The sequence below is a fragment of the Mandrillus leucophaeus genome, unplaced genomic scaffold, assembly GCF_000951045.1.
Source record: "Mandrillus leucophaeus isolate KB7577 unplaced genomic scaffold, Mleu.le_1.0 Scaffold381, whole genome shotgun sequence".
NCBI classification, from domain to species: Eukaryota; Metazoa; Chordata; class Mammalia; order Primates; family Cercopithecidae; genus Mandrillus; species Mandrillus leucophaeus.
In genome coordinates, this window is record NW_012104043.1 from 899,502 (window position 1) to 925,662 (window position 26,161).

At 38.9% G+C, this 26,161-nt stretch overlaps 1 protein-coding gene across 6 annotated transcripts in view; it reads right to left on the bottom strand.

The window, feature by feature from the left end:
- SPP1 (secreted phosphoprotein 1) overlaps nt 1-3,069 on the bottom strand; it is an 8,044-nt gene extending 4,975 nt beyond the window's left edge. For 2 of the 6 annotated variants that reach the window (XM_011990733.1, XM_011990732.1), the window contains exons 1-3: nt 2,672-3,069; nt 1,528-1,595; nt 1,380-1,418 (exon numbers count right to left, since the gene is read on the bottom strand). In XM_011990733.1, the coding sequence (XP_011846123.1) occupies nt 1,380-1,418; nt 1,528-1,581 (93 nt within the window). In that variant the 5' untranslated portion in view covers nt 1,582-1,595; nt 2,672-3,069. Of the gene's footprint in view, nt 1-635; nt 825-1,379; nt 1,419-1,527; nt 1,596-2,671 lie in introns of all 6 variants that reach the window. The other 4 variants (XM_011990735.1, XM_011990734.1, XM_011990731.1 and 1 more) reach the window with 3 other exon arrangements.
- Nucleotides 3,070-26,161: the final 23,092 nt, after the last annotated feature.

The window sequence follows — 26,161 nt, forward strand, 5'->3', positions numbered from 1 at the left end:
CGGGAACCCGGGAGGTGGAGTTTACAGTGAGCTGAGATTGCACCACTGCACTCCAGCCTGGGCGACAGAGCGAGACTCTGTCCCAGAAAAAAAAAAAGAAGATGCAAAAACAACGGGACTAGATGCGTTCAGAGTTTTTCTCTTCACTTTTTCATATCTATCTATCTATTCTCATGACACATGTAATACAGGCTCGGAGAGAATGGATTTATAAGTTAAATTTATAATTTTTAAAACCTAACATGAAGAAAATAAAGGTACGCAAAATGAATAGACTAAAAACCACCCAGTAATCCTAACACTCACAGATAACCAGTGTGTATTTTCAGGCATATATCCTTAGAGACTTCCCCAATTTTTTGGGGAAGCTTTAAGTTTCTGGGATTCTAGAAGGCTGGGCCTTGAGCTCTTCACTTATTTCTTAAATTGTTACGACTCCACGTGCCTTCTAAAATGCATCTTTGCCATGTTTTCATTTATTACAAAGGCACTAATTCTTGCCTGAAATAGTATGACCTCTATCTTCTCTGGAGATGTTAATTTTTCTGCTTTATTATTAGGATCCAACACCTGTGTTTTCAAATCAGTTGGAAAACAGACACACACACCCCCACACACAAACACACACAGAATACTTCTTTTAATGTCTTCATTAAGAAATCTAATTGCAGTGACCCCCAAGGCAACTCTATTTTGGCCTTCATTCTGTTCAACTGGAATTGAACTCTGTGTGCCTTTTTGTCCAAGCTGCTGGGGACAATGCCCATTTGTTGTTTGGTTGGCACGGTTTCATCTGTTGTGGAGGGGTAGGTACATCTTTAGTGCTGGTCAAATAATTATAATAAAGAGTTTGGTTGGTCTTATGTTTGGTTGGAAAATGTGATCTAACATCAGCTGACAATCACAATAGATACAAACAGCACACATAGACTTTCTTTTCACAATGGGCTTCTCAGCTAATATCTCAGACGATATTGTGAATATTATGGTCATACAAACAGTTCTGACTAATATCCGATGTGAATTTTAAACTTAGCAATCCACTAAATAAAGCAAAAGCTGGAATTTTCTGCTTTTAGATCAATATGTGGACTAATGGGAAAAAAGTCACACAGCTTCGTATAACTCATCTTACATGCTATACTGGCCTAGACATTATTATATTTAAAATATCTGCGTTGGTTTTACAAACTTATATTTATTAAAAACTATCCTGTGCTTGATACTGGCCTAGATTCATAGCAGGCAGTCAATAAATACTTGTAAACCAATAGATTTGACTGAGAAGATAAGTAATTTTGCAGCAAATATGTTTGTTGCGCCTCTCGCTGTAATTGAGTAAATGATTTCACTATGTAATAAACCTAAAAGATGCTTACCTGCTTTTCCTCAGAACTTCCAGAATCAGCCTGTTTAACCTTTGAAACAGAAAAGATGAAGAAAGATTACAAGAATGTCCTCCTAGCACATAGAAGCACACAATTCAGTTATTTTCAGGAATTTTCTTTAAGATTCAGCTGTACTCACTGGCAGGGCATAGGCGATGCCTAAGAGGCAAAAGCAAATCACTGCAATTCTCATGGTAGTGAGTTTTCCTGCAAAACATTTCATAAGGAATAGCTGACATCTTCATACGTTAAAACAATGATACCTTTTTGTACTACCACATTACAAAATAATCACGAATAAAATATATTTTCTGTAAAATCTTTTCTACTTCTTAGAGAAGCCTTTTCTTTTAGGTATTATGGTCTTTCAAGTTAATATTTATATTACCACCTATTCTCCATCTTTATTAGGCAAGGGAAAGGGAAATTTTACAAGTCCATGTTTATTCAACTTTTAAATTTAGAGTTCCAGAAATTATACGATTACTACCTTATATATCTAGCTCTACTAAACCTACAAACAGATCAACAGTAACTTAATTCTATTAATAAGTCAGTATGGGAATACTTTTTAGAGAAGAAAAAGCACAGAGAAAAAAATGAAAAAAATTTGCTTTATTCGTTTTTCCAATATGTACTTTAAATGTGATTTTTAGCTTAAATTATTAAGTAGATGCTACTTAGGTGAAATGAAACTATCTCTGAAATTTGTTATTTAAGTAAGATGTTCTAAAAATTTGAAATGCAAAGGAAAACATTGAAAATAGCCAACAACTTTTCTATTTGTAATAATAAGCCTACATAGTGTCATGCAGGTATCTTGGTGAATATTTTAACAGCTAAATTTAGCAGTAACATATTCAGGAAGAGTTTTCTTCCCCTTGAAAATAAGATACATCATTTAAAAAATAGCATTGTAATTGGCTTAATTAGTGTAAAAGATCCCTTTTCTTTTACATTCCTGCAGTCACCCATTGAAAATGATATAGGTATAATTATTCCAAGGGGAATTGAATTTTACTATTTTCTGATTAGCCGCAGTAGTTTCCGTTCTTTTGAGGACCCAGTGGAAGTATTTTTAAGTTTTATATTTGATTGGCATTCCAAATATCTAGACACCTTTGTTCCAGGAGACCTGCAATGTATCTAATCTGCTTATTAAAAAGGCTAGAAAATTTAAATCTGTTTAACAGCATTACAATTAAAAATATTTTTCCTTAGAACTTGAACTTCCCCATGAAATTGAGCTGAATGCACAACCCAGTAGCAAACTGAAGGCATACCTTGGCCGGCGTTTGGCTGAGAAGGCTGCAACTGGCCTGACAGGAGTCCGGTCTCAGACGATGCTGTGCTCTCTGCCTCCTCCTCCCGCTGCTGACAGCCAAGCCCTCCCAGAATTTAAATGCTGCTGCAGACATCCTCCACCAACACAGGGAGGCGGAGAGATGTGTCATGAGGTTTTCTGCCACTGCCCAGCCCACCTGCTCCCACACTTCCCCCTCTGGTTTTGTGGTTAAAACAAAAAAACAAAAGCGCACACACACACATCTACAGTTAAAACATTACTTATGTACAATATCATTAACTAGCTTTTTCATTTACAGGATGGGCATTCAGCGTCCAGGAAGTACACTTAGGGATCCCATGGAAAAGGGAGAAAGTAGGGAAAAACATTAATGTAAAATTAAATAGAAAGGAGTTTTGTTTCTTTCAGTTTAAGTAACATAAAAGTAATCTCTGCAACCACTCTTGCCTATATGATTATACTTATTGAAGAACTATATTTCTAGAAGGCTATTGTTCAAGCCTGCAAAGAGTTCAGAAAACCTGCCTCTGTCCTTTACTACTCAAGCTTAGCTTTGTGATTTCAAGTATGCAGTGGCTTGTTACTTAGACAAAAGACACTAGTGACATTAAAATATAAAATTCTATATAAAAGAGAAGAATGGTATTTTATTCTAGATGTTGCAGAAGTAAAGCCGTTTCTGACTGAGAGCAGGATGACTGCCTGAGAGGGCTGCTTCAGGAGCCAGACTGTGGCTCTGAATTCCGCTGTGTCACTGCTGACCTGTGCAACCTTGGGCAAATCGCCCAGCCTACCTATCCTTGTTTCCTCATCCATAAAATGCAGATACTATTACCTAGGTCATGGGATTTTTGAGAGGTTTAAATGAATTAGTATGTTAAACTAACAATGCTTAGCACATATTAGATACAAATGCCATGCGTATCTTAAGGAGTGTATGTGTGTTAACTAGTATGAAATTTTTAAGAGGGGCAGGCAGTCACGAATTGTAATGTCTTTAAAAAGAATAGGTTATTAAAATGAGAGTAGATGTAAGATCTTTAAATGGTATGCATCAATAAGGAAATTTTGCGCATTTCTAAAGGAACAGATTCGATTTTGGAATCATCTTTTTTTCTAGTTTTTCTCACAGGGTATGTAAATTAGGCTACTTAAAAAGAAAAAGATTTTTAAAAATTTCTGTATTAAAAAACACTTTACTAGGTATTTAAAAGGTATTTGAATAAAAGAAAATTACAGGGGAAGTCTGAATATTCAGGGATAGCAGAGCTCTGGGTCCTTTTAAAATATTTAACATTGTCTTGAGATTACTTCATCTGCTTTCTCAGTTGTGAAATGCAGATTGCACTATTTATTTACCTTACACCTTTATTGTAAGACTTGTGTGTGATTAAGATGAAAAATAAATGGTCCTATTTATTATTAGTTTGCTGCAAAAGTAATTGTGGTTTTTATTAGTTCTAAAGTGTCAGCTTCTTTTTTGCCAAATATTACTTTTAACATAAATATAGATTAAATAATTTCTTGCAGTGTTAGTATATAGCTAATAAGTAGGTTTCATGAACATTTGGTAGGGGGAAATATGTCTCCCTTAAATTGGATGTATTCCAGATGAATTGATATTATTGGCTTGTAGGTAATAAGCACCCATTTTAATAAGTAAGATGACAACTATCTCTATAAAATAGAAAGCACACAGATTATAAAGTTGCAAAATAGACTTCTTTTTTTTGCTTTTAAAAACTATTTTTTTCCTTTAAACATATTACCCACATAAGCTTGTCATGTTGTCAATTTAGTGGAGGGAAGTCCGAAAATTCTAAAAACAACAAAATTTCCACAGGATTTACTGTAGTTTACTCTGGCCCACGGGAATGATTCAATATGAAGCTAGAATTAATTATAGGAATAGATTATGCTGAAGCCCAACCATCTTGAGATGAACCATATGACCCTTTACAGGACTCTTCTGGTCATAGCTCCACAGTGCCACACGATGGCAGCATTTCTGAAAAAAGATTTCAGACCACAATCTGGTTCTATGAATTTTCTTATTCCAGCTGGATAGAACACATTTAATGACAGAACTATATACAGCTGTAGAACGCTCCATTTCCTGGAATGCCAGGTGAGGAAATATTTCCCAACAATGATCCACTATGCAATCAGGGACAGAGACCCAGAGAACCAAAGCGTTCTTGTTTTGCTCTGTTGTTGCCTTAGGCAATCCCAGGTTGACACTATTGTCTCCTTCCGGACTTCTACACTCATTCAAAAAGTTCCTAGTCCCAAGGCCTCTCTCAGAGAAAAGTCTTCTGAAATCACGGGTAAAGAATGTGTCTGGGATGCTTCAGAGTTGAGAAGATAAAGTGATTTATAATGGGAGGCAATTCTGTAAAGTAGGGAATGGATGCTGCGTCATTGTGACTATTGGGGAGGCTCATGTTTCTTGATGTTTCATGCTGTTTGCACTCAAAAGTGCTGCTGCTGGTTGTTTTTCTGAGTAGGATTTTCTGTCAGAATTGACATGTTAAATGATTTAAATCACAGTGGCTCTATCTGTAATATTTCCAAAATTTCCATTCTTGGTTGGCTAATGATTGGTTGTTAGAATCAAAAGGTCAAAATGCACAAACTCCCCGTAAATCTTGTATGTGGAAAGCAAAAAATGTTTAGTTGTCAAACTAGAATGCGAAGAGTAATTTGTGATCTTAAATTATAGACACTAAGAGGACACATGGAAACAAAGAGCCTTATGGTCTTTTTCCTGAATTACATGAAAATTCCCATATAATAAAAAGTAAGTGTTCAATGTCACTACTTTGGTGGACAACTTTATTAAACTGACTTCTAGTTTATTTGGACATTTCTAATTATATTTTACTTAGTAAAGTGTAACCAACTATTTCAGCATTTTCAGCTCTACAAATAATTACTTTTTCCCTCCAGTCAAGGTTCAGATATGACTCTGATATCTTGGTAACACCACAAATCTCTCATAAACAAGTTGGGCATTAAAGCTATTTGGAAACCTAGCACCATTCATCGTATATAGACTGGGAAAGGGGGCATTATTTATCACAGGGTAGCAAGCAAATGTGGATGATAAGAGGGTGCTATTTTCAAGTTCAGACATGAAATTAGAGCATTTCAGAAATACAAAAAACAAAAACAAAAACAAAAACAAAACCCATAAAACCTTTTATTCCATTGCTCAATAACTTAGACAACAAAAGTCAGCTCCTGAAAAAGTAGTCTTACTATTGGTAAACATTAGTTTTAATTTAAAACAAATGAAAAAAAGTTTTGCTTTAGACCCATAGAACTGTTATGGAATGAGTGCTCAATAAATTGTTGGTGATTACCTACTCAGCCCTGCATCTATGACAACGAATTCTGACTTTAGAGTTTTTGCTTATGAATACAATGCATAGGCACTATGCTTGAATTCAGAATATATCTCATATATTGATATCTAATATGTGCCAGTACTCTAGAAATCTAGCATTTCTCTATTAAAGTAGTATTAGTAACTCTGAGGGCATTCTAATGCTCTTTAAATGGTAGATTCTTTAAAATGGACTTAAATTACTAACTTTTTTTCTTAAATGACACCATTCTTACCCTCATGGAGCCCATTTATTCATGAAAGTCAACTAGGAAATTTGAAAGTTGAGTAACCAATGAGATTAAGAGGGTGTGGCTAAACAGTAAACTTGGCAGCACCCTGGGTAGAGAAGGTATATGGTAGAGACCCTGTGTCCACATTGGAGTTGAAGGGATGGGTATTCTGGGATTGGATTCAAACAGAAAGTCCCCTTTCCCACTCAGCATCAATCACAGCAACATAAGACCTGTAACAACCTGGGGAACAATAGAGGAGGCTGTAATCAGGGAGGACCCAAAGAGGGAGGTAGAACAGGGTGGAAAAACACAAATAGAAAGTCTAGCAGCTGCAGGAGGACCTTGTTTGTTCAGAAAAAGACATTTTGTGGCAATAAGCGGTCAGTGACAGTCATTTTGCAGAATATATTTGAGGGGAGAAAATCATTCTCCGAAATTGGTTTATGAGAATTCTTACTTAAAATCCGATGTTTGAGTAATTTTGGTAGAGAATCTATCATAAGCTTGATATGAAAAGGTGACAATTTCAGTGCAAAAGAGAAAACAAAATCAGAAGAAAAGGGAGCAAAACTAGACAACAAAAGCAGCTCAATCAGATATTTTTCTGGTCACATTTGGCTTAGGATTTTTGTTTCGACAATTCTTGTCAAGGCGTAATTTACATTAATGCCCCGATCCCATGGCATAACATTTATGTTTCTTAAACCTGTAATTTAAAATATTCTATATTAAAATTTGATTTCTTCTTTAATGTTTGAATTCCTCGTAGAGTGTACATTCCATGATATGCTAATCCCTCTGCAGTTTATGCGCCAAAAATATTTATTCAGTGAAGAAATTTAGCTCATTTATGAAATGTATATAATTCTTACATAAATTGAGTTATTCTTGCTGATTATTTTCTGTTGTTTTCATAAAGCCCCAAATTAAACATATTTATTTATTTTTTGAGGCAATGTCTCACTCTGTCGCCCAGGCTGAAGTGCAGTGGCACGATCTCGGCTCACTGCAACCTCTGGCTCCCAGGTTCAAGCGATTCTTGTGCCTCAGTCTCCCAAGTAGCTGGGATTGCAGGCATGCATGCACTACCATGCCCAGCTAATTTTTTTTTTAGTAGAGATGAAATGTCATCATATTGGCTAGGGTGGTCTCAAACTCCTAGCCTCAAGTGATCGGCCCACCTCAGCCTCCCAAAGTGCTGGGATTACAGGCATGAACCACTGCCCCCGGCTCCCTAAATTAAATGTCTTTAGATTCAAACAGAGGTAGTGTTCAGCTTGAGTGAATTACACCTGAGAACTTCAGGCACGCTTTCTGTGCCCAAAAAGGACTGCCCAGGTGATTGCTACTTTTTACATAACATGGAGGTCCTCTGGAGTCTGGCATTACTCCGTCTCTCCAGCCTTATTTCTGCCCATCTTCTCTCGCTGTACTCCCTAAAACAATCATGCAGAGCCACGTGGGTTCCCCAGTGTGTCGTTCTGTTTCAGGTCTCCATGCCTTTACTCACATTGCATGGTCCTTGTATCTAGAATATCCGTCCAGTCTCATCCTCACCTGTCTCCAAAATATTTGCACATCATGCATCAAAGCATTCCCTATAAAGCCTTTTCTGGTCTAAATAGAAACAACCAACTGCCACTTTTTAACCCCTCCTACAGCCTGCACTTGATCTAGCATAGCACCAATGATGCTTTATTGCCTTAAATGTGTGTCCTCCTCACGCCAAAAAGTAAACTCCCAGCAGTCAGGGACCGGGATTTATTCATGTTTGTACACACAATTTCCTGCTAGGCACTCAGTAAATGCTTAGAGGAACAAGTGAATGAAGGAGCATTATTTTAATAATGTTTAATCCTATGGTAGCCACAGGTAGCATGTACATTTAGTATAAACTCCAAGAGGCTGGAGCTCTTACTGGGTTCTTAAAATAATTTATATATACATTTTAAAAATGCCATTGCAGAATTTGAAGAGGCTAGATTTTCTTGTCTCCCATCTCAAATTCTTTTCTATGGGGTTCTGGCATATGCTTTCTCTTGTCTGGGTCTCAGGTTCCTTGACAGAGTTAATCTGGATTATTTTAGAGGTCAATTTCAGCTCTAAAATTCTGTGATTTATGTTTCCTTTTCAAGTTCATGAGGAATAAAAATATTGACATTACAACAAGAGGAGTAAACAGATGGTAGGAGCAGAGATGGTCTTGAGAGAAGTTCACATTGAAGAAAGATTTTAACACAAAGAGTCTTTAATAGACCAGTGGACAGGTGAAAGTTGAAGAATTATGATGTTTTTAAGTAAAATATCATGTATTTGCTTTATTTTAAACTATAGATAAAAATTAATGAGCATTATTACAATAATACTACTAAAAATAAAACTTTTTTTTTAAAAAAAGGAGGTAAATCAATCCCAACATACAACTTTAATAAATCAATCTTTCATGTTCTGAGAATTTTTTATTCTTACCTCCCACAATATGGGTTTTCTAGAGGCATTTTCCCAGTATGGGTCACATGAATTTCTTTCAGATTTCACTACCCAGAGTAGGGGATCAAGGAGAAACTGAGAGACTGGTTTGCCTCTTTCCTGGAAAATGCCTCTTGTGGTTTTTGGGGGTAGTTTTGCTGCCAAACAGGTCAGGCATATAGGGCTTCACCATAATCTGGAGATGTTTTTAGATTTTTCTTTCCCGCATTCACATCTCCTTCATTTCCAAGCATCTGTGGATTTTACTAGTCTAGACAACCTATTAATTTCCCTTTGTATCTAATGATATTGTTCACGAGTCATTCAGAATCAGTTTGTCCTCTTTTCACACATTTCATGCTTAACACAATTTCTGCTGCTTGTTTTTTCCATAAGAAACAAGGGAATTTTCTTGTAGTTATTATGCCCTTAACATTTACTTTTTCTACGGTAGCAAAGAGCAAGCCCAAAACTTCTGTCTTTGCCTTTTAAAAGGAGAGATATTCAAAATAATAACAACAATAATAACAGCAACAATAATGGTAATTGTATATATATTTATGGGAAACCTGTAAAGTACTAGATTTAAAAATATGCATTTTGTCTAATATTCCTAACGATGACATAAGTTTGGTATTATGACTTCAATTTTTTCAGATAACTATAATAGAAGCCATTTAATGTGCCAGTCACTTCTGTTTACCTGATTGCATTTACTCTTTGCACAAATATTAGGTGTATATTTACAGGGTCAGTAGGGTTCCAGGGAAGGAAGTGTTTAGTTCTACACACCAGTGTTAACAAAAGCTTTCAAGAGGATGCTAAGATGCAGCTCAGTTGAGGAGCTAATGTTTAGAGACAAACTTATTTATTTATTTATTTGAGACAAGATCTTGCTCAGTCACCCATGCTGGCGTGCAGTGGTGTGATCATGACTCACTGCAGCCTTGACCTCCCAGGCTCAGGCGATCTTCCTGCCTTGGCCTTCCCAGTAGCTGGCCTTCCCTTCCCTATAGCTGAGACTATAGGTGTGCACCATCAGACCTGGCTAATTTTTAAATTTTTATAGAGACGAGGTCTCCCTATGTTGCCCAGGCTGGTCTCAAACTCCTGGACTCAAAGATCCTCCTGTCTCAGCTCCTAAAATGCCTCCCAAAGTGGTCTTGGGTTGAAAGCACAAGCCACCATGCCTGGCCCCAGAGGCTAACTTCTAAGATGCGAATCAAAATTATAAGCATCCAAATTTGACCAAACATGATTGAAATGAAAAAAAAAAAAAAAGAAAAAAGAAATCTAAATAACCATACATCAAAAGCTGTAAGTTCCAGTGATACTGACGAGAGAAATTTTGTAAGGATTTTCAAAAATCTTGCCTCTAACAAGTTCAAATCTAATAAGAACAAAAGCTTACTTTTTTTCACATATGCCACCCAGCTAATGCCATGCTATGGTCATGAGTCATACAGTGTGGGAGAATGTCAATATGTCTCTGCTAATCTCAAACTGCTGTGAGTCACCTGTTCAAAACACACACCTACTGATTGTGGGTTAATATCATTAGCTTCACGCTTAATAGATATAACGATCTTAAATATTAGTTTTCTTAACTCTCCAAACTTTGAACAAATTGCTTATTATATTTTAACAGGTATCATATTTCTACAGAAAGACACCTTTCATAGTCTTATGTCTTACTACATTTGAATTCTTTGTAGCACCTACAATAATAATTGTTTAGGTACTGTTGGCTGTACACCAAAGATGTATTGTCTTCAGAGTAGTTGCTGAGAAGCAGCTGAAACTATATTTCTCAGCCTCCCTTGCATTTAGATGTGGCCACATGTCTAGTTCTTGCTAAGGGAATGTAAACCAAAGTGATATGTTTCATTTCCAGGAGGAAGTGCCTAAAAACTTCAAATAGTGTGCCTCCCCCATAGTCTTATTCCTTACCCTTTCACCAGATGAAGAGGACTCAAGCATTTTGGATAGCAGAGCCCAGGGGCAACATGGCTTGAGCTGTCTGCTGATCTGGAACCGTAGCATCAGGTATCATATTGTTATAGGATCTTTGGAGTGTTGCTTTTTTGGCCTGAAACCTGCAGCCGGTGGTGCCTTTGCCTGAGTTTTGCTCTGGCCCACTGGACTCATTCTGCCCACTCAGCCTGGCAGGCTGCATTCAGCTCATGCTACTGGTCTGGATCCCATGCCTCCAAGGGAGGCCACGAGTCAGGCATGGAGTGGCAATGGGGTGTGAGTGAGCATAGGGTCTGGCCACTATGCAGTCAGACATGCCAGCTGCTGCTGTGGGGCAGGAAGCTCCAGGTGCTGACATGGGTGCCAGCTCTCTGCAAGGCTGCAGCTTTCCTGGCTCATACGAGGGAATGCGGTGGTGCCCAGAGGCTCAGAGACACCAGGAACCACAAGGTCTCAAAAAGGGAGTCACAGCCCTAGCTCAGGGAGATCCCAGGTCTGGGCTCCCTGAAGGGCTGCAGCTCTTCTCTCCTCTTTGCCCACAAAGTGGTGAGCAAGGGGCATATTTCAGCTCTGTCTGTTTTACAGCTCTTTTAGCATCACCATTCCACAAGTCCTGAGTTCTTGTCCTGTGACCAGGAAGAATGAGGTACGCAGACAAGTGGAGGGTGAGCAAGACAAAGAGGAGTTTTATTAAGCAACAGAACACCTCAGAGAAGACCCACAGTGGGCAGCTCCTCTCCATAGCTAGGGTGTCCTGATAAGTGTTCAACTCCTATCAGAGATATAGGCAGGTCATCCCGAAAAGTGTTCAGTTCTCAGCAGAGTGGGTAGCTCCTCTCTGCTGCTGGCTGTCCCGTTATCTCTCCATCCTCTGCCCTGGTGTTGCTGAGCCCAGGGCATTTACAGACCTCAGAGGTGAAGAAGTGCATACCAATTGGTCCATGGGCAACCATGGACAGGCCTGGAAAAGGTACCACAATTCTCCACTCCAGTCTGTGGGACTGGCAGTCTGGCCCCCAGCCTTCAGGCTCTCCCTGGCCTGAAGGTGCGGCCTCACCTGGACTTGCCCCCTTCTGCCCAGGAGCTGGTCTGCCTCCTGTGGCTGTCCATGGCACCCAGGCTGCTTGCACAAAGGGGCACCTGCAAGTCAGCACTGGGCTGCTTTCATCCTTGCCTCCACTTCCCTCCCCGCAACACTCATCAGTGCCTAAAGTCTGGAGGAGGCCGAGGTGGCAGGGGGCTGGTGTGTCAGCACTGTCCTGAGCATGTGCACACCCGGCTGGGCTGTGACAGCTCTCTGGCTTGGCCCCAACCCCACTCCAAAATTGGAGTGGGTTCCAGGAGTGGGGAGAGACCAGGCAGCAGGAGCAGACAGGCCCCCTAGGGTGCAGACTGCAGAGACGTCCAGTTCCTGCTCCTGGGAGGGCGGGGATCCTGCCCACCCAGCTCGCAGCCCTGTCTGAGGGGGACCTTCTGGGAGTGGATCGGGGACCCAGCCCCGCAGTCGACGGTGTCAGGCCCGGTGGTCACTTCAATGCTGAACGGATCCCCGGGACACAGTCCCAGCCCCAGTCAGCCTGTGCAGGGCCTTCTCCCAAGGTGCAGGAACCTGGCTTGGTGGGGTGGGTGCTGTCACTGCACCATTGGCTGGGTCCTAAAGTGGGCACTGCTCCCACTTTCAGCCATGGGGCCCTGAAGTGCACCCCAGGTCAGCGCCTTGGCCTGGTCGCCACGCTCTGTGTGCAAGCGTCACACTGCCCAGGACCCAGCTCTGCCTTGGGGACCCTCTCTGCCTGACTGCTGCTCCGCTGCCAGCGGACGACTTGGCCTGGACCCACTGTGGTGGCCCCCAGGGCTGTGGGCCTCGGGGACTGTCCGCGTCTTCCACACGTCCTCCCTGCAGCAGCAGCGGGTGAAAGCAGCAACACGGGGCCAGGGTCCGAGCTACGGAGGCTCTGGGCCTGGGGGTGTGTCCTGCCCGGCCATGCTAGGGTGGGGGTGGCGCAGTCTGCTGCCTCCCGGACATCGGACACAGGACACAGGGGTACCCCCTCCCCCTCAGGGCTGCTCCTACAGCTGCTCCTGCCACCACCGCTGGCGCCTCCCAGTTGCAGCTGCCAAGGTGACAGCAGCTGCTCCAGGTGGCCCACTGCTGCCGTCAGTATGAATGAGAAATAAGTTTCTATTGCCTTAAGTGTCTGATATCTGTTACGATAGCAGATGTTACCTTAATTGACACAATGTCATATGCATAATATTGCTCAGTTCATAGCTTTTGGGTTTTATCATCTGTGTTCCAGGTCACCAGACTTGTGAAACTGAATTTAAGTTGTGGTGCTATAACTTTATATGTATCTATTTTCTATTAATTTTTGCTCCCCCATTTCTGAAAGCCAGAATAAGCTCATGCGAGGTTACTAATATGTTAAACTTGAAGTTGATTATTTTATACAGTAAGTATGTGACTCATTTATTTCCACAAGAAGATGGTATGCAATATCAGGAGATAAGTGATTAGGATGGTGGGCTTCTCTTGATCCTCTGTTTTTGTTTTTCCCACTTTTGCAAGGAGAGAATCAGCTTTGATATAGGTTTTAGTGGATAGGGTCCAATGTTGGGAATCTGGGAACCTGAATTTTATCTTGCCTATACCACATAATTAAATATTGTTAAGTCAGCTTGTTTCTGAGAAGAAAGAGGCTACAACTGCCTTCCACTAAATGATAAATTCATCTCGCAGCTTCTGAGTCATTGGCACAGCATCATTTGCTTTTACTTCTTAGTTAGGCTACCTGTTTTTTGGATACCTTTTGCTTTTTGACCTGCTAACAAGTAGACAGTGGCAGTTAGAGATCAAGTTAAATTGTCCAGGCTCCGTCCTCAAGTGTGTAATCCCAGCACTTTGATCACTTGTGCTCAGGAGTTCAAGACCAGCATGGTCAACATGGCAAAAACCCTGTCTCTATATAAATAAATAAATAAATATATAAATAAATAAATAAATAAATAAGAGATCAAGTTAAAATCAACCCATCTAGTTATATTTGAGAACTTAAAGTCATGTTTTCTGAAGACTTTGAATGACTTCCGTTTACTAGTAAGGATGTGTTCACAGATTAATTTTAGTTTTAGTTGCCTCTCACCAGATCAAATATTGTGTGGGAGGTAAATTCTAGGAAACTTGAAGAATTTTAAAGCACTCTACCATCCTCATATGGAGATGACCATAATTAGAGGAAACAGTAGGTTATGTAAGAAACTGTTTATTGTTGGGAGCTGAAGTTTTGATCCTTTCCTGTATATTTATTTCACTGATATTCCTAAACCTTTGGTGGTCTTTTGGTCTGTGGGTCACAGCTGGGCTAAGGGGTTAGCCAGAGTTCTTAGAGAAGTAGCAAAAGAGGTTATGTGTGGCATATCAGCAGAGTGGGTACACCCATTTGTCTGGGTTGGGGAGGAAGTGGAGGCTGCGATCAGCAAAGTGGCCTTTTTCTGTTTTTAGACAGGGCCAAAGCATCTCAGACTGGGGTTTCAGCTTTATTTTTGTTTATGAGGAGTTGGTTCAGACACAAGTGAAATTGTGGTGTCTTAACCTCTAGTAAGATTTAAAACATACATGTTGTTTCATCAAGCTTGGTCTCTTAGGAATCCGGTTTACGGTAGAGATGATGTTATTCTGAATTTAGAAAGAAAAGGGTGACAGAGTTTCATTACAAAGATTACAAACATTTTGTAATCCCTGACTAGAATACAAATGAGTATAAAAATTTTACTTTTTAAGAAGGACGGAAAGCCTACATACAGTGAATCTGTTTTTCTAAAACATGTTTTACTTCCACAGCAGTTTTACAAAATTGGCAGCTGACTTATTATTTTTTGTGGTCCCATCTTCTAGTCTGAGTGTTAGCCAGGTGGACAGGCAGATTAGGACTAGGAAATAAGATTAAACTTTTATCCTACTGTACCAGGTTTGAGTGGGTACACGATTGTGTGTAGATCTTTCTTTCACACACAGGATTTGAGTGGTTTTTTTTTTTTTTAAACAAAAATGTATGAAACATAAAAGTATATAGTAAACAGTTGAGGAATTTACTAAAAGAAAGCTAAGAATTCAGGAAGAATTCTAAAAGAAAGCTAAGTGTTGGAGTAAATATTGCACAAAGTATAAAACCTTTAGTTCTACACATTGACATGTAAATGTTAATTTTAGTTGCTTTGAAACAACAAAATAAAAATATCAGTTTCAGTTGTTATGATTTAAAAACATGCATTGTATGTATCTATGCAGTTAACCAAAATGCATTTTTGAAAAAAAAGGGTGATAGGAATCTCAAAAGATAAAAATGAGACCTCTATTAAAAACAGTATTTCCTATCTAGCACTATGATTCCAGTCCTAGACTCTCCCAGCTGGAAGACAGATGGTAGGAAGGCAGGGCATTGAGAAAAAAGGGGATGGTTCTTGACTTGTGGCTTCATTTCAGCTCTAAGACAACTTAAATTCTAAAAGGGCAGAACATCACAAGGAATGAAGATTAGAGCAGATTTAGTTCAAACCGAAAAAGATGCCCTCAATGATAGTCGATTCCATGTACTCAGAAAGCAGAGCTGGAATTGACATTATGAGGTGGAGAGATGGGTTTCTTCTTGGCATCTGGGTCTTTTCTGATATCTTCAAGCTTTTAATCATATGAAACTAAAAGACTTCAGCTGCTTGCATCATTTGTCTTTATCTTTGTAGATCAGGAGCTCAAAAGCCCTTTGCCCAAACCCACTCATAGATTATTTTTGTAAATGAAGTTTTATTGGCACATGACCACACCCATTCATTTACGCATTGTTTATGGCTGCTTCAGTGCTACAACGGTAGAGTTGCATAGTTGTGATAGAGACCATATAGCCTGCAAAGCCTAAAATATTTGCTCTCTGACCCTTTACAGAAAAAGTCTGCTCACCTCTCTTCCAGATGAAACATCTTTTTAATTTTAGTCTATTATTTAGCTCAAGTATATGAGTCAATCCTTCACCCTCATCCCCACCCTGTCATTTCTAGTTACATCAAATCAGTTTTGAGGTGCAATGGACTGTATTCCATATACTGTGTCAGATGCATGAGTATAGCTTTGAACCATTCAATACAATGCTTTGTATTTTGTTTTCGTGCATCCTGATAATGTCTTGCATTATGGTCAGCATGGGTCACTGAATCAATGATATTAGGGATAAGTATTTAATAATTGTTTGATCCCTTTCTGGTAATAAGTAACAGTTCCTTTTACAAAATCTTGTAAATGTACTTTGAATTTATACCAGGTGTAAATGTTCCTACTTGCATTTGACATGTAAATTATCTGACACTTATCTGTTACTTACCTGCTAATTTTTTTGCCTTTTCTTTACAGTCTCTTGTGAGACAGCTCTGTAGTTTTCCCTGTTGTCTTCACTTTCTTTAAAAAAATTTTTTTTTTTTTGAGACAGGGTCTTTCTCTGTCATCCAGGCTAGAGTGCAGTGGCCCAATCATGACTCACTGTTGCCTTGACCTCCTAGGCTCAAGTGATCCTCCCACCTCAGCCTAGCAAGTAGCTGGGACTATAGGCACGTGCCACTTTGCCCAGCTAATTTTTTTGTTTTGGTAGAGATGAGGTCTAACTATGTTGCCCAGGTTGGTCTCATGTTCTCACTTTCACTAATCAAAGATCTTAGAATCATCTGTAAATCTTTGAATTGTAATAAGAATAGTATCAGTACCTTTAATATGCATGGTCCTTTAAAAATCTGAAGCGCTTTCAGATTGACTATCTAAATTGATGCTTGTAACAGTGTTCGTTTGCTTCTGGGAAAGGGATCTGATTGGCTAGAGAAAAGAATGGGAGGGGAACAAATTTTCAGAGAAGTAATTTTTATAGTTTTTAAATTTTGTATAATGTGTGCATGAGCTACCTATTGCTGAGTAGCAAATTACCACCAATTAAACAGATTAAAGCAATACACATATATTATCTCAGAGTTTCTGTGGGTCAGGAATGCAGGCACAGCTTAACTAGGTTCTCTGTATCAGAGTGTCTCACGAAGCTGGTATTAAAGTGTCAGTCAGAGTTGAGTCTCATTCAAAGGCTCGATTGTGGAAGGATCTGCTTCCAAGCTTACATAGTTGTTGGCAGGATTCAATTCCTTGAGGACTATTGGACTGAGGGCCTCGGTTCCCACTTATCTATTTGCAGGAGGCATCCTTAGTTCTCCAACATGACAGCTTGCTTTATCAAAGCACACAAGCCGAGAAGACAATAGGGGAGTCTGCTTGCAAAACAGAAGTCAAAATTTTGTGTTACCTAATCACGAAAATGTCATCCCATTATTTTTGCCATATTCGATTCCTTAGAACAAGTTGTTAGGCCATCCCACATTCAAGGGGAGGTAATTACATGGGGGGCATGAATACCACAAATTGGGGATCATAGTGGGCTATTTTGGACTCAGCCCAGCATAAAGAATATGTATTACCTATTTAGTAAAGTTAAATAAATAAAAGTGCTTTTAGATATCCAAGACTTTTAAATGAAAATGCAAGTCTCAATACAATATGTAAAATATAATTCAATTTTTGTAAATAAAAAAGAACACGTGCACATACACACAAATATACAAATGTATACAAAATGGTGAGAATGCTACACATCCAATGGTCAGCAATGATTATGTCTACGGAGCAGAGTGAGAGACGAATGGGTATAAAGAAACTTTCACAATTGAATCTACCTCTTTCCTTCGCAACACAATAAGAAAGGAATTATGTTCATTTTATTAATACAAACTTGTAGAGGATAAATGGTTTTCCAATGGCATATACTTACTTAATTGCAGGACCAGGTCTCAGAAGATGGTTTGCCTGAACAGCCAAGATTTTTCTATCCAAGTTATTTATTTTTAAACTAAATTGTTTTTTTCAAATAATTTATTAAAAAGTTTAAAAGATTATAAGGATGATCAATATTAGTTTCTCCACTGATACCTGGCAAATCTTATTGGGTGGCCATCACCATTCAATATGTCTGATTATCAAGACATTTTTTAACCCATGATACAACAGAAACTTGTATTTAACCCTATGGTAAGTACTATGGTTTGAATGTGTTTGTCTCCTACAAAACTCATGTTGAAATTTATCCTTAATTCAAAAGTATTGGGAGCTGTGGCCTTTAGGTGATTGAGTCATGAGGAGTCCACCCTCATAAGAGTGGGATTAAGTGTCCTTATCAAAGGGTTTGACAGAAGAAGTTTGCCCCTCTTGTGCCCTTCTTCCTTCTACCAAGTGAGAACACAGCATTCCCGTCCTCTGGAAGACGCAGCAACCAGACACCATCTTGGAAACAGAAAGAAGCCCTCACCAGACAACCACACCTGCCAGTGCCTTCATCTTGGACTTCCCAGCCTCCAGAACTGTGATAAATAAATGTCTGTTCTTTATAAATTATCCAATTTTAGGTATTTTGTTACAGCAGCACAAATGGACTTAGACAATAGGGATGCCAGATTTAGCAAATGAAAATATGGCATTTTCCACTTGTCGGTAGTGAAGGGATCTCTTCTAGCAGATCCGTCAGCTTTCCAGTTTCCCCTTTTGGGGAGGAAAAAGCTCCTCATGTCCCATGGTCCTGTACATACCTAATTCTGTTACCCACAGCGATCAGCAAAGAGTGCAAGGCAGATTAATCCAAAGAGGATAGTAGTTAACATCCCATAGTGCCAAACCCATTCTTAGCCAAAGGGACTTCACTGAGAGGGAATTCTAACTCCCTAAATCTTAGGAAGGACTCTAACCTTCCTAAGTTGGGCCTCAGACCCAAGTTTGGTCAAGCATCCTTGCATTTTCTTAAGAAGGACCTTTTACCCACTCTGTTTTAGGAGAGACTGTAACTCCCCTAAATTGGGCCTCTAACCCAATCCCATCCTTTGCCCAGGTATATGCACCCTACTTGCCCAAAGTCAGCCAACTGGTGCACACAGATGATTTTCTCTTGGGTCAGGAGTCTCTTCAATATTGTCCCTTCAGGGTTTGCCAGGAAGATGCTACCGCACCCCATCACTTACCCAAAGGTAGCTTTTGAGTTGGGGGTTTCCTCACTATAGTACCTTCAGTGGTCACCAGAAATATGTTACCAGAAAGGGATCTGGATCCATACCCCAAGAGGGGGTTCTTGTATGTCAGGCAAGAAATAATTCATGGCAAGTCCGTAGAGTGAAAGCAAGTTTATTAAGGAAGTAAAGGAATAAAAGAATGGCTACTCCGTAGACAGAGAAGCCTGTTATAGGAGTTTTTGAGGGAATGACTAAAGGTAAGAAAGTGCCAAATTTATTAAAAACAGACCAAGTTGTTATAAATGTCCATTGTTTTGACTAAAGATAAGAAAGTATCAATTGGATAAGAACAGAGCAAGTTGCCGTGAATGTCTATTAGCTTATAAACTTTACTGTTTTGGGGGTGATTTTTAACACATCCTAGAATTTTTTTTTTTAAATAACATATAATAAGTGCTTAAGGCAAGAATATTTTTGAAACTGAGAAATTGTTTTAAAATACTTTATAAAAGTTGAACATTACATTTTTTGGGTCTTTATCATCTTTTCTATTCTTCTAAAATAGTCATTAAATATCTCTGTGGGAGTATAAAGAAATAATGTAATGTGGCAGAATGTGATTTACCAGCATAAAGTTGTCAAATTTGGCTTTATGACTGTATTCCAGGAAAGCAGAAAAGCAAAACTCAATAAGGAAATAGTCTGCAACTAAATTTCAATAAATGTCCCAAAGCATGGAGCATTTGTGTCAAGGTCCTTTGCACATTAATTTATTATATTTTCTTTTGCAATTTTAAGCGCACTATTCCTTGAAGCTTATCCTCATGATGTAATATCATTGGATGACTGACCAGTTACTACATGAGTTCTAAAATTTCTGCTTTTTTGATTGAGTAATAGCTCTCTGATGGGAAAGGATGACTATATGTAGCCACAGAAAAGTGGAAGAGAAAATGGGAATGTACTGATGTCTTAGTCCATTTCTGTTGCTTATAACAAAATACCTGAAACTGGGAAATTTATAAAGAAAAGGAACTTATTTCTTACAGTTATGGAGGCTGAGGAGTTCAAGACCTGCCCTAGTAACATAGCAAGACCCCATCTCTACAAAAAATTAGCCAAGCACAGTGGCGTGTTTTTGTAGTTCCAGCCACTTGGGAGGCTGAGGCAAGATGATTGCATGAGCCCAGGAGTTTAAGGCCGCAGTGAGTATGATTGTACTACTGCACTCTAACCCTGGTGAGTGAGCAAGACTCTGTCTCAAAAAATTTATTTTTTCATAAATCACAGATCCATTCACTACTCTACATTTTATTACAGCACTACCATTAGGAGCAAGGGCTTTGTGGTCAGGCTGCCTTAGTTCGAATGTTGTATTGGTCACTTCCTAACTGAGGCAACTCGAGCAAGCTATTTACTTTCTCTGGGCCTCTGTAACCTCTCTGGGCCTTTCTATCCATAGGGACAGAAATAGCACCTCCTCCAGAATGTTGTTGTAAAGGTTAAATGAGCTCACACATACAAAGATTACTTAGTTCCAAGTGCCTGGAACTTAGTAAGGCCTCACAGAAACAATACCTGAGATTCTGGAGTTTGTGCTAAATTCAAAGTGTAGGAAATACGTTTCAGATAAATGCATAGTTATATATGACATTAAATGTAGGAAATCATGTTAGTTTATCACGTGTTCCATCTTACAAGCAGAGAAGAGAAAACCAGTTATAGCTAGGAAATTTGACAAATTGGCAGCAAGAGAAAAACATTTAAAAATAAAATTATTTTAATGGGGCACACTCTGCACATACATGATGAGAAATGCTACTGTATGTAATAATAGCAGAGAATGCAGAATAACTAGGACTTGGGAATCTACAACAAAATAAAGTTACTGCATTTAAATAGGCAATATATTGGGAAATAGCAAATCTAAAACCGTGGTCAACATTCAGCTTATGTTCCCTTTGTTTCCTGAGTGTTTTCAGCTTACTGAAGTCAAATGACATTTTTTCGCAGATGGAAAATTATGAGCTGTTTAGGGAAATAAGCATATGTCCTAATTATGCTACATCATCTTTTCCATGAGAAGTGCAAATGCAACTTTTAAAAATAGTTTAGATAGAAAACAATTGATAGAAACTTTGTTTCTTTGTTTGTCTCTTTCTCTATGTCTCTCCCTTGCTTCCCTCCCATGGATAGTGGTGCCAATCTTTGCATTAACAAATATCAACTCAGCAAAAAAGGCTGCCAGCTGCTTTTTTGAAGGGATGTCCATTTTGTCATTGTTGGGACACCAATTTTGTAGCGGGCTGTAAGTTCTGCTAAAATGACTTTGATAGCTGGTAAGGTCCATGCAGGATTTCCCCTATAAGAATTCTGGAAACAAAAGACTTAATTGAAAATAGCTAAATGGCACTATTTATAAATGTATTCAGGTTTAGGAAATGGTAAATAATCATGTACACACTTTGAGGGAATTTATGATAACACTTTTTCCCTCCAGAAAAAGGTTAACCTTTGTTGACTCAAATGCATTGGTGTTCCCATCTCACTTGATTCATGTGGCTGGGAATGAGTTTGCATGGCAGTGTGGGGCTGGTCGTGTGACTCTTCTTGGAAAAGATAAGAAGTATATCACTGTGATTTTGAGCTAAGAAGCATGAAACAGCAGCACATTTTCCTTTTATGTCTTCATAGCAAACTCACCGATACACCTATGACAATTTATTCCAAACACAGGCCATGTTTTGACACTAACCTCTTCTCCTCAGAATTTGGAGACAACTATGGCCTTTGGCTAGTTTAATGCCCTTACCTGCTCAAGTGTGACAGAACATTCATTAAAGGCAATTATAGAGCAACATTTATAGAACTAGAAATAAACGCACAGGTTGCAAGTGAAAGTAATGAGAGTGAATGGCCATCATGTACCTGGGCCCGAAGGGAGGTGGGTTGCTGTGGGGTCTCCAAAGCCCAAATCTCTGTCTTTCTTCTGGTTTTGTTTATGTAGCCAGTGAAATGCTACCACATCACTGTCCTTGGACTTCCTCCTACCATGAGACTCTCCATCATTCTGCAAATACTCAGAGGGATGAAGAGCTCAGAGTAGCTGAGGCAAATGTGATTAATCACAACTTTTAGGGGAGTTCACAAGTTTATGAGCAAAGGAGAGGAAAACATGAACATAGTGAAAGCAGGAATTTTTGACAAATGGGCAGCAATTGCACACAGCTGATAGAGGAAAGGAAGCTGGAATCAATGGGTAACTATTCCCTTTTCCCTCAGTGGTCACACTGGTTGTATGAGCTAGCAGCCATGAGAAGGAATGTTATTTATTCCATTGTGGTGGAAGGAAACAGCATGTGTCCTGCAAAACCTACCTGGCCATCCCAAAAGAAGTATTATCTTTCTCCTCTAAATTACCATAAAGCTTGAAATAGGCTCCTTTTCATGGGAAATAATATCTGTTCTTCCTTTCAGTTGAATGGGGAGAGGGAGGAGAGGAAGAAAAATAATACAAAGAAATACAAATAAACAATTAGGTTCAATAGTTAAAAATGAATTATTTAGATAGTGTGGTCAAGGAAGGCCTCTCTGAGGGGATGCATATAAGCTGGGACATAAAAAATTCGGGGGAAGTTTGCTGTAAAAGCAAGGAAAAGAATGCTCCAGAAGACAGAGAACAGTATGTGCACGATCTGCAAGAAAAGAAAAGACCTGGGGTGTGTACTTGAGCTGAATACAGGCAGGTTTGATGGGAACTTGGTGAACCTTCCTTAGGAGAAAAGAGCCTGACTACTACATCTAATTTCATTGGTCAAAGTGGTTTTAAAAAGTACCTTTTTTTTCCTGGAATATATTGCTTCACCAGACACAGTAGATTTACTCTTACCGTTTAGCATACTTTGTCCAATGCAGACAATATAAAAACTGTTTCTTACTTAATTACTGACCACTGAAAAGCTTAAATTACAAAAGGTACTATCAGTTAAAGATATTTCTACTTAAATTTTGGTTTAGTTCACAATACATATGGAAGTTTATACATGCATTTCAATTTAAAAACATACATAAAACCCAATACAAGATAATTCTTTATTTTTGAAAAATGCACTCTTTTTGTTATCCCATCATCATGGGAAAATTATGAACTTACCAAGTGGCTTTATTATTATTCCTTCCATTCATTTTCCTTTGTATTTGAAAATCATGGAATCCAAAACTAGAGAAACAATAAGTAAGCCATGTATTGCTTAAAGGAGTAATACAATTTTTTTGGATTAATTCTGTTAAGGTTTGTAATTATGAAACAGCAGGAATGTTTTATTTCCCATCTTCATATTATGATATAATTAATTTAGTTATTTTTATAGAGCAAAAGAAACATGAGACGTAAGTATGTACAGGTAACAATCAGAAATTCACTCATTCAGTTAATGAAACTGCAGTGAAACCAAACAAAGCCCCTGCCTTCAAAGAGTTTGAATTCTAGCGTGAAAGCTGATTTCAACTTTTTCTAGTTGAAAAAGTTGACAACTAAATATATAACACAGCTGGGTGCCATGGCTCACGCCTGTAATCCTTATACTTTGGGAGGCTGAGGCGGGAGGATCACTTGAACCCAGGAGTTTAAGACCAGCCTGGGCAACAAAGTGAGACTATGTCTCTACAAAAAATACAAAAAAATTAGCCAAGCATGGTGGCACAGGCCTGAATTCCCAGCTATTCAGGAGGCTGAGGTGGGAGGACCTTGAATCCTAAGATGTCAAAAGGCGGCAGTGAGCCGAGATCTCGCCAGTGCACTCCAGCCTGGGTGACAAAGTGAGACTCTCTCTCTCTCTCTCTCTCTCTCTATATATATATATATATATGTGTGTGTGCTCTCTCTCTCTCTCTATATATATATGTACACACACCCACATATATATAATACATTATGTTATAATAAATGTATTACAATAGCTTATTGTGTTCATAGTGTTAAATAGCAAAATACTTACGTTCAAATTAGGCTGTTATGAAAATTTCTATTTTAGTCTATTTTAGACAATCAGGGAAAGCATACTCCTGTATAAAATACAATCAACATAGTTTATTTCCTGTTATAAAAAGGTATAATTTGGAAAGTAACTTGGAGTTAAAGAAGAAGTTATCAGGCAGTTATTTTTGGCTCTGGTTTATGCAGTTTTAAAAAAAATATGTGAAGTTAGGTTTGTGAAGAAAGTTCTTGTCTCTTTAGCTTCCTGTTTAAGTAGTAAAAAAGAAGTCTAGGAAAGTCCACTATGACCAAGCTATAATGACAGTTTATCCATTGGAGATCTTTTTTTCTCCCCTGCCCATAAGCATAACCTCAGGAAGATGAAACCCTCACCACAGCACATGTGTACATTTTGCTGAATTGATAAAAATTGCATAATTCAAATCCCAATCTTAGAAGTCAGGAATGACACTGGAGAACCTCACTGAAACTGATGAGACTACAATTATAGAAAGATCAGTATTTGAGCCCTCAAAAATCAGTTGTTTGGAATAATAATTACTACAAATTCAATAATTTAAAAAAATCATTCTTCAAAATCTGGTCACTAGATGGGAAATTCTATTCTTCTTATATAGAGATCCTTCTTTAGCTGGCTGAATAAATAAAGTGAAATGTTAAAATAAGTAGCCCCGTTCCACAGTAATTTGTTTTGCATGTTAGCTAGGACGGTCACGTGTGCTTTACAGGTAATGAAGTATTTAGAACGTCAAAGAAAGACTCTTTTCAGTCCATTTTCATTCTTTCTAGTATGTTTCACATTAATGTGCCAAGGTATTTATTATTGATCATGTATCAGCATATTTATTATTCATCACATGACAATATATCAAGGCAAAGATGAGTATTGAGACACTAGCCTAAGTCTAATCAGGGTTATCACCTGTTAAATTCGAGAGCACGGATGTAACATATAGCATCTAAACTCCTATTTTCTGCTAATGTTAAATCAGAAAAGCATTAACTGTCTACTACATGGAAACTTTTCAGAAGGTATCTGAGCTCAGTCACAGTGGATACATTTAATTGTCTTACTTTAATGTGAGATTCGGTGTAAAGTAGTACACCAAATGACAACTATGTATTAAACATTTTCCTTTCTTCTTGTCTACTTAAGATTCACTTTCTGCCTGTAATCTCATTGCTGTGGGAGGCTGAGGTGGGCAGATCACTTGAGGAATTTGAGACCAGCCTGGGCAACATGGTGAAACCCCACTGCTACCAAAAAATTAGCCGGGTGTGGAGGTGCTTGCCTATAGTACTAGCTACTTGGGAGGCTGAGGTGGGAGCATCACTTTGGCCCAGGGGATTGAGGCTGCAGTGAGCCATGATCACACCACTGGCACTCCAGCTTGGGCAACAGAGCAAGACCCTTGTCTCAAAAGATTAAAAATTTAAAAAATTAAAAATTAAATTAAGATTCACTTTCCAGGCATGCCAAAATCCCTCGGGGCCCTTCAAGGCAGAAACCAAGCATCTCTCAGTGCATTCATTCCATGCTGTCCAGTTGCACCAGTGGTCCCAGGAGCAGCTGCTTGGATAACTTAGGTCTCCACAGTCTCCTCTTGCTCTGGTATCTGTAGCTGTTGAAGTTTTAGTATTCACCTCCCTCCGCTTCTTGCGATTGCAATCTTTTTTCTAAATCATTTTGCCCCCCTCTAGACAATGCCTTGATTCCTTCATTGACTAAAACAACAACAACAAACACACAAATCCATAGTTATATGTAGCATCCTATTACTGAAGCTTTGGAGTTGTACAGTAGAATTACAGTATTTCTGACTACCAGCCAAAGGTTAAAATTTAGTAATAGTCATCATGGTTCTACCGTGGCCTCCATTGGCCATCTATCCACCATTTCTTACTGGCTGTTTCTCCTTAGACTTGCTTGCTTTCACTCTTGGTCACTGCGTTGCCCACTCCTGCTCACATCCTTTCCCTGTCATCTCCAGTATTAGTCTGCTAGAGTTGCTATAACAAAGGACGCAGACTGGGTGTATTCTGTGAAACAACAGAAACATATTTTCTTACAGTTCTGGAACTAGAGTCGAAGATCAAGGTGTAGGCAGGGTTGATTTCTCCTGAGGCCTCTCTCCTTGGCTTGCAAGCAGCTGCCCTCTTTCTGCACCCTCACCTGGCCTTTCCACTGTGCACAAACATCCCTAGTGTCTGTGTGTCCTCATCTCTTCTTACAAGGACACAATCAGATTGGATTAGGGCCACCCTCATTTAAGTGACCTCATTTAAGCTTAATTACCTCTTTCAAGACCCTATCTCAAATTAGAGTCA